The 9,671-nt window shown below is 31.2% G+C and overlaps 1 protein-coding gene across 1 annotated transcript; it reads left to right on the forward strand.

Moving 5' to 3' along the window:
- Positions 1 to 4,374: 4,374 nt before the first annotated feature.
- On the forward strand, positions 4,375 to 8,650 carry LOC108488571 (uncharacterized). The gene is made up of 2 exons (XM_017792860.2): positions 4,375 to 4,569; positions 5,993 to 8,650. The coding sequence occupies exon 2, from the start codon at positions 6,070 to 6,072 to the stop codon at positions 8,257 to 8,259; it is 2,190 nt and encodes a 729-aa protein (XP_017648349.1). The 5' UTR covers positions 4,375 to 4,569; positions 5,993 to 6,069; the 3' UTR covers positions 8,260 to 8,650.
- The last annotated feature ends 1,021 nt before the right edge of the window (positions 8,651 to 9,671 follow it).

The following is a 9,671-nucleotide window of genomic DNA, read 5'->3' on the forward strand; positions in this document are numbered from 1 at the left end:
TTGAGAGAAAACGTTGGAGGTGGAAGCAATATTTATAGGAGAAAAGTTAATATGGTGATGGAGTTGTGCATGTGAACTAACATTGACTTGGAAGGGGAATAATAATAAGGGTAAACTATACAAATGGTCACCCTACTATGTCTAAGTTTCTGTTTTGGTCATCTAATTTAAAAAAAATTCAATTTAGGCACTAACATTTAAATTCATTCCTATTTTGGTCACTCACGGTTGAATTGATAACGAGAAGCCTTTTTATAATCTGTATAATAACAAATTTAACCCTCAATATTTGCTTACTCTATCAATTTGATCCTAATTCTAAATAATTAAATAAATTTAACCTTCACATTTACAAATTCTATCAATTTAATCATCAAACTTCCTAACCAAAACTTTCTGCTTTTAAGACAGGGTATTCCACATCTATTAATTGTTTTATATATGGTTGAAATTATCCAATTCGATATATAACCCTTTTGTTTATATTTTTAAGAAGTAAGTGTTGAAAAATAAACTAAATACCATTAAAAATAATATAATATATAATATATAATAAAATTATATAAATAATATTTTTAGAAGGAATATAAATAAATAATTTTAGTTTTTAATTAATTTGGTAAATGATTTGACACTAAAAAAATAGAACACATAATAATCTCTTAATCAATTTATAAAATAAAAAAAGTCTCAATTTTTTTCTTATGAAAAATTAAATGTTCATAATTTTTCTTGTATAATTATTGATTGAACAATTAGATTTTTCAAAGTCATACTTTTAACTCTGGATTTAATTTTCAATTTCAAGGACCAACTTCAAGACTATTTCTATGTTCTTTGAAGAAAATATCATATCGTTAATAAGATTAAATCTAAAGTGTTTTTCTTAAAGTTTTTCTAATTTCTTTAGCCAAAATTTCATCAGCCAAAGGGTTATAAAATATTATATTTAGAAGAAAACTAATGAAAGAAATAAAATCAAATTAAACTTTCAAGATAAATTCATTGATATCGAAAGAAAATGGCTCATTAATTGAGAGAACTTTTTTTTTTCTATTTTAGGTATTTAAATGTGGAAAACTTCTGTTTTAATTAGAAAGTTTGAGGTCAAATTGATAAAAATTTTAAACAATAAGGGTTAAATTTATTAAACTATTTAGAATTAGGATCAAATTGATAGAATATGTAAGTATTGAGGATTAAATATATTATTATATCTCATTAGAAAAAGGCTTTCCGTTATCAATTTAATTGTAGATAACTAAAACAAAATGAATTCAAATATTAGTGCCTAAATTAAAATTTTAAAATTGAATGAACCCCAAAACAATAATATTGATATAATTAGACCACCATTTGTATAGTTAATCCTAATAATAATAATAATAATAATAATAATAATAATAATAAAAAAAGAAAAGAAAGAAAATAGCTGGCCTGGCCTTTCATCAGCTTGAAAACTGACCTGCTTTGTTTTTAAACAGCACGCTTCTACACAACTACTGAATTTTCCTTCATATTAATATTTATTCAGGTTTTTATCAAATTAATTTTGTCCTTTTTAATGAATAAATAAAATGAATGCAGCAGGCTAGCATGAAGTAGGTCGAAGGTACTGACGTAATCCATACATGCTTATATATATATATATATTACTATTATGTCAAAGTCGAATGAGTTTATGTCAACACTCAATTAAACACCATCTCATTGACAAATATATATTTATTTTATATTATTTTGAAGGTTTATTTTATTATTTTATATTTTTATATTATATTTATACACAAAATAATAATTCAACTTGAACCTCTGTAGTTTTAAATATTTATATTTTTCTATTTTAATTAAAGCCTAATTTTTTACTTATATCGACTTTTATAAATTTATTTATTTTTCACTCACATCGTGGTTGTGTTTAAATTTAGTCTTTCTATTTTTAAATTTAGTATTATTAAGTTGGTCTGACATTGTAATTAAAAACAAAATTATAATGAATTTAAATTTAATAAAATAGTTTAAATGGTATTAATAGTTCGACATGAATTTTGAAATCTAAAAGTAGAGGGATCAGGTATTGTGTTTATTGGTTGTCACCTGATTATCATCAAGTAACGATATTGGATTTTGATAATTATCTATTACTTTATCGTTTCATTCCATTTATAAAAAATTTCGTTGTTCTTGACAAAACGTTCCCATTTTACTGAACTCATCATTTCAAGCATTCAAACTCTTATTAAAGTTAAAAGATAAACTTCCGATCTAAAATGATACCGACTCATTGAAAGTTACGAGCTTTTGATAAATGATACTTCAAAAAATTTTATCGAAAAAGTCGGTCTCTTCCCAACAATATATATAAAAAAAACTCGTTGTGGTTGAATTGAGCATACGTCACTGCATATGATCCAACAAATTGTGAGCCATGAGAGCAGAGTATGGAAGTAAAAAAACAGAGCATCAGAGTGTAAGAAGGACAGCATTAATTAAAAGGGCGCCAAAGACACAATGAGGTTAGCTATAAAAGTCAATGGGGCAGCTATTTATAATACATGTAGAGGGACCAAATTTCCACCGGCATGCAGCATAGTTGAAAAGGAAACATGTTAGTAATTTAAGCAGGATATGTTTGAGGAAGGAACAAAGTTGGCTGTGGCCGAGACAGGGGCGGCTGGTAGGCACTAAAATGAAAATTTTTTCATGTAAGTACTTTATAATTTATAAAATTTTTAATTAATTATAGTAAAATTTCACTTTAATTTAAAAAATAAAAAAATTAATTTTTTTAAATATAATAATATAAATTATTAAAATTGTGGAAATTATGTTTTTACGGTATTTAATTCTGAATCCTAATTTTTTTTTTTTAATTTTCGACATTGAAAATAGTGGAGGCCAATGCCTAACTGCCAAACCGCCATATACTGGAGCGGTTTAACAATTGCTTTCTTAATAAATAAAAAAGCCTATCAATGATGGAATGTATTGTGAATTAGGCTTTGAAAATTTTCAAAATTTTAAATTTTACGCTAAATAAATATATAGATTTTGACTGTTGAATTGCATTAAATGAAACGTAAATATTAAATTATTAGAAGAATAAAAAAAATGAAACGTAAATATTAAATTATTAGAAGAATAAAAAAAAAATTCTTCCTATGGTTTTTTTTGGTGAAAAATAAAAAATCTTATAAAACTACAATAAACCGCTATTGAGCGAGTGAAACACTCATATTCTTGTCCCTATCAATAAAACTATTAACTCTCTCAGGAGGAACATCAAAAACTTATATGTTAGCTTTTTCTATTAAAGCTTGTTTAGCTAAGTAATCCGTAACTTGATTTTGTTCTCTCGGAATATATCGTCAAGACCACTGATTTTCCTGGAACAAAATATTATGAATGCATCGAATAAGAGCAGAATTAGAGCTTGTATGAGAACTTCCAATAATTACTTTGACTACTTCCAAGCAATCAGAAGAGATGATAATTTGGTTGTATCCTCTTCCTATGATTTTTGAGAAACTGTAACTGACAATAATGGAAAAAAAAATTTGGTGGTTTAATTTTTTTTGAACTTTAATCAGAATTTAGTATAATTTAAATTTGAAATTACTTGAAAATATAATTCAAACTCGAGGTGATTGAAATCTAAAATAATTGAAACTCAAATTGATTCGAACTTCAAAATAATTAAAACAATTAAAATCCAAAATAACTTGATTAAGTAATCAAGATAATATGAACTTATAAAAGTCTAAACCCGAAGTGATTAGAATCTAAAATAGTTTCAACCGAAATTGGAATGAGCAGAACTCGAAATAACCCTAGCCTTCAACAACCATAATCCAAAATAACTTGAACAAGTAACTTAAAATGGTCTAAGACAGAAGTGATTAAAACTTGAAATAATCTAAATTTATAATTATCGGAACCCGAAACAGCTAAAACTTAAAATCATTTAACTCAAACAAAATCATTTAGCTCAAATTAACTCGAACTTAAAACTAATCTAAACCCAAAACAAGTGAAGCTAAAATATCAAACTTAAAAAAATCAAAACTCAAAAAAACTTAAACAAGTAATCCAAAATAATTTAAACACCAAATAATTAAAACCTGAAAAATCCAAATGAATGACCCAAAACCTATAACTTCAACAAATATAAAAAATAAAATTGATTATTTTTCATTATTTGAAATTTGCTTTTTCTTGGCTAGAGGTTGTCACGTGGGTAGCACGTGCACTTATCGGCCCATATGGCCCAATGTCTTAAGCCCAATTAATAAGCAGCCCATATAATTTACACTGTTTCCTGGTTTCCTCGCGTTTCGGTTAATGACACTGTCCCGCGAACAGCACAGCAACTTCAAAAAATAAAACAATTAATAAACCAAAAATTAAAAATAATAAATAAATAATCAGATAGAAAAAAAAGGGAAAAATAATATAATTATGACTAATTAAATCTGGAAATTTTGGATTTGTTTATTGATTATCTCATCCCCACCCCCATTTTTTTTTCACTCAGGTGATTTTGGAATCTCTCCTACAAGACGAAGACAGGTATGTAATTTTTTTTAAAAATTAAAAACTGTAGTTTATGTACTTTTTTTATGTTATCATTACGTTAATATTTTTCTTTGTTTAATGGAAAACCTGAAAATAAACAAGAACTGATTAGTAAGTTATATATATATATATATATATATATATATATTTTTGGATAAAGGAATCGGTAAGAGATTTTGGTTTGGGATTGTGGGAAGTTCAAAAAAGGTGGTAACTTTAAAAAAAAATTGTATCCATTGTGACTTTTTCCACTTTTAAATCTATGAAATATTTTGAAAATGTGTTAAAAAGGGTGTTTATGTTTTTAATCTTTGCTTGAATTGGGGTTATGATTAAAAAAGGGTTAAAATTTGTTTATATTTTTAGGGTGTACTTTTGATCCAAAATCAATTTAGTCCCACATTGTTTTCATTGAATGGTGTTTTCAGGGTTTTTTTTTATGTTTGTTGGTGTACGTGTATTTGAACTGTCTCTTTCATCTTCTGTTGCTATTTCTAATTTTCCCCCCATAATTTTTTTTGTCTGTGAATTTTTTTTTTTTTTTTTTACCTTTATTTAGTTGATAATGTGAGATTTGGGGCTAAAATGTGATGGTTTGAAATGGGGATTTACATATCATTTCAATGGCAGATAGGCTAAGCCAGTGCATTGCTGTATATTGTCACTTTATTCATTGAAACATAGCAACATACTGTTATGAATGTATATTGTTTGCATAGGTTCTGAAATTTCGGGAATTATGAATGTAAGGACATCACAATGTCTTGTTCTTGAATCTGGTTATTACATGCATAACCATCTAGGCATGCATTTCGTAGTTTCATCATTGATAGCTCCTTCATTCATTAGGTGATATTAGCTGTTCAAAATTTGAGTACTTATCTATATCTTTATGGCTTTGAGCACTTATCGATATCAAAGTTCAAGACCAGAGCTATAGGCAATCTTATGGTAATAATCATCTTATGTTATATAGTCTAGTATACTCCTATCGGTGAAAGTAGTACTAGTGTGTCGTTGAATGAATACGGTTTTATACCGCTTTTCTAATTCACTCGGTTCCAAAATTTCAGGAAGTATGAATGCAAAGACATCACAATGGTTTGTTCTTGAATCTGATTATTACTTACATAACCATCTCGGCATGTATTTCATAGCTCATCATCAATAGCTTTTTCATTCATAAGGTGATATTAGCTGTTCAAAATTTGAGCACTTATCGATATCAAAATTTGAAACCAGAATCTGAGCCTACTCATCCAGCGGATTTTCCGATGTTATATAGTTTGGTAGACTCCGTTGGAAATATGGTTTACTAGCATGGTGAAAGTAGTATTAGTATATTGTTGATTGAATACAGTTTTGTACCACATTTCTAATTCGCTTGGTTATTTTATTAATTGCTTATTGATTGCAGGTAAACTTTGAAAACTATTGCAAAAACAAGTTGTAAAAAGATAGTAGGAAGGTGGTTGTGCATCTATTTTGTGCAGGATGAGCAGCCAGAACCAAGGGGTTAGTTTATCTTCACCGGCTGACCCTCCTATGAGGCGGAAACGTGGGCGTCCACGGAAGGACGAGACTGTTCAAGGGGACAACTCGCCTGTGACACCTGTTTCCGACAATCTGAATAAAAATAAGCAGAGTGTAGACATGAGTGACCCTGCATCTGAAGACATGGTAGGTCAGATGGTGTCCGGTGTTATCGAAGGTTCATTTGATGCTGGATATCTTCTTAACGTTAAAGTAGGTGATACCAACACGCATCTTAGAGGTGTTGTATTTCTACCGGGGCGATTCACTCCGATTACTGCTGCAAATGATGTGGCTCCGAATGCTAAGATGTACAAAAGAAAAGAGATTCCTTTCCCATTTGTTGGCCCTCAGGGTCATCTTGATGCTACGAGTCCATCAGGGAAAAGTGAGAAGCCCATTGAGCATAAAAACGACACACCTAATGTTCTAGACCAAGGTCTACATATAGGGCTTCAGTCTGGTGCTACGCCTGTTAGTGAGAGCCAATCTGCCTCTATTCTAATTCCTCCGGCTAGTAACTTGCCGATGAATGACACTGGTCTTCCCTTGGGACAAAAGGTCCTACAAGACCTAATTGCAGATATCGGATTGCAGAACAATAAAGCTGTTGGTGTTGGACAAGATCAGTCATTGCAGGGATTTGAAGCGTTCAAACTGATGAAAGGACCGAATATTAATGCAGAGGTTCCTAAAGCATCTGCATCAATATCGGCAACATTTACCGGTACGTTGCCAGTTTCCGAGACTGTAAATTTGAAGCCTCAAGTTGAACACCAGGCTGTGAGTTTTGATCTTAAGCCACAAGAATTGTTCGGTGATGGTAAGAGCCTTGACCTTGTTAACAACCAAACACCTAAATTTCCCGAACCTGAACCCCAAGCTATATCTTGTGAACCCACTGCAATTGACGTTTTTGGTAAACAGGCTTCTAAATTTCCCGAGCATGAACCTCAAGCGATGCCTTGTGAATCTGGTGGAATCAACATGTTTGGTAAGCGGCCTTCTAAATTTCCTGAACCTGAAACTCAACCAATGAAGTGTGAACCTACTGGAATCAACATGTTTGGGAAACGGGCTTCTAAATTTCCTGAACCTGAACCTCAAGGCATGCCTTGTGAACGTGCTGAAATCCACATGTTTGGGAAGCAGGCTTCTAAATTTGCTGAACCTGAACCTCGAGCCATACCTTGTGAACCCATTGGAATCGACGTGTTTGGAAAACAGGCTTCTAAATTTCCCGAACCTGAACCTCTAAGCATGCACTGTGAACCTGCTGGAATCAACATGTTTGGAAAGCAGGCTTCTAAATTTCCCGAACCTGAAACTCAACCCGTGCACTGTGAACCAACTGGAATCAACATGTTTGGAAAGCAGGCTTCTAAATTTCCTGAACCTGAAACTCAACCCATGCACTGTGAACCAACTGGAATCAACATTTTTGGGAAACAGGCTACTAAATTTCCTGAACCCGAACCTCAAGCCATGCCTTGTGGACCAACAGGAATCAACATGTTCGGAAAGCAGCCATCTAAAATTCCTGACCCTCAAGCCATGCCTTGTGAATCCACTGGAATCAACAATTTCGGGAAGCAGGCTTCTAAATTTCCCGAACCTGAACTTCGAACCATGTCTTGCGAACCTACCAGAATCAACATTTTCGGGAAACAAGCTTCTAAATTTCCTGAACCTCAAACCATACCTTGTGAACCCACTGGACTTAACATGTTTGGGAAACAAGCTTCTAAGTTTCTTGAACCTGAACACCAAGCCATACCTTGTGAACTTACTGGACTCAACATGTTTGGTAAACAGGCTTCATCTAGGCAAGATATAGATATTTCCGAAGATACTCAATTGGAGCTTGCTAAGAAGATTATGACTGGAACCAACACGGCTCACATGGATGGACTTTTTGCAAGTGATGCTACTACAACTACTACTGTGGCACCTCCATGTTCCGTATCAATGACCAGCCTACCAATAATGATATTCGGGGCAGAAACTATCCCGTCTGCCCACAAACCCGCCGCTGAAGAATCTGTTTTTCCAAGAATGGTAGTTCCTGAAGTTAGTAGTTCTTCAATGGCCATTAACACCAACAGCGTGGAATCTAATGCTAAAGATGCCATTCCACCAGCACAGTCTTAGTTTTCTAGTTTCGCTGGAATAGAAACGAGTCTTACAAGTCGAGGCTTGAACGAAGGTAAATGCTTAATATAGGTACTTTGTCTCCAATTTGAATTATTTGTACTGGGTACTCTTTGAAGTGTACCTTTACATTCTGACTTCATTTCAAGTGCATCCCCATGCTTTTGCATTATGCTGAAGATTTATTGCAGTCTTTTTTACAGCATTATGTGCCTGTTTTCAAGCATTTCATTGAAATTTGTATGGATCTATGTCAATGGATTATTATGGTCATACATTTAGGGTTTATATATATACCATTATCATTGCATGATATAATAGAAAAGTGTAGAGATCTTTATGTACTTCCATTTTTTTTCATCATTAAAAGTTAGATTCCTTGTATTGTATATTGATGATATAGAAAAAAATTGTGTTCAAATTCCACTATTAAAAGTTTTTTCCCTTATTGACCCAAATTTGTTTTAACATCTGGTCACTTAGTTTTTCACATAGTCTTAGTTTATTACACGATTTAGTCACACAATCATGTGATTTTTTATAAAATTTTACATTTTGATCCACACAGCTTTAGTGAGTTACACAATCTAAACACGATCATATGATTCTTATTTTGCATGATTATCTTCAATTTTTAAAAATATTACAATTTAATCCTTGTTTGTTCTCGGGTCAACTCTAGAGTTCTCATATCATATAAGACTTGAAAAAAAATTTAAATTATATTTTTATGATTAAATTGATTACAGAAATTAAATTTAAACTTTTAATTGTTTATAACGATTCTATTTTATACCGTAACATCTCAGGTACAAGTGTCACATAGACAATAGTAAAAATGTCAAAATGATAATTACACTCTAATATAAGGGGGCATAAACGCAGGATTTTTTTATTAAAAGGAAACGAAAACGGTCAAGAGACTAACGTGACAATGGAATAAAAACAATAAAAACACTAAAACAAGTGACAGGTGGTTTTTGTTTTAAAAAGTAGTTATATATTGTACTCTTTAGCTGATAACTAAATTATATTTTGGACTTAATCGAAAAATATTAAACAATTTCATAAAAGTACCATCTTTTCAATTTTAGTAAAGATTAAATTAATAATTATACCTAAAAAATATTATTATGAATACACATATTTTATTTTTATACTAAATCACCAACTGTTAAAACAAAACACAAAAGAGAGCCACAGTGCAGATAAAATAAAAGAAAAACCAAAGGTCCAAAATCCCTTGACCTGGATACGAGTCCTTCGACAATTGGCCCGGCCCGAACCATCCAGGATTGCCATTGGATTACAAGGTCCAAGTTTTTACACCTGAGTCTATAGGCGCATTATGATTTCATCATTTGCATGCATCACAAAAGGCAAACCATATGATAAAATCTGAACACCAAGAA

This window comes from Gossypium arboreum, chromosome 10 (genome assembly GCF_025698485.1).
Source record: "Gossypium arboreum isolate Shixiya-1 chromosome 10, ASM2569848v2, whole genome shotgun sequence".
NCBI lineage: Eukaryota > Viridiplantae > Streptophyta > Magnoliopsida > Malvales > Malvaceae > Gossypium > Gossypium arboreum.

Coding starts and splice junctions, on each gene's coding strand:
- LOC108488571 (XM_017792860.2), top strand. CDS start 6,070: ATGAGCAGCCAGAACCAAGGGGTTAGTTTATCTTCACCGGCTGACCCT.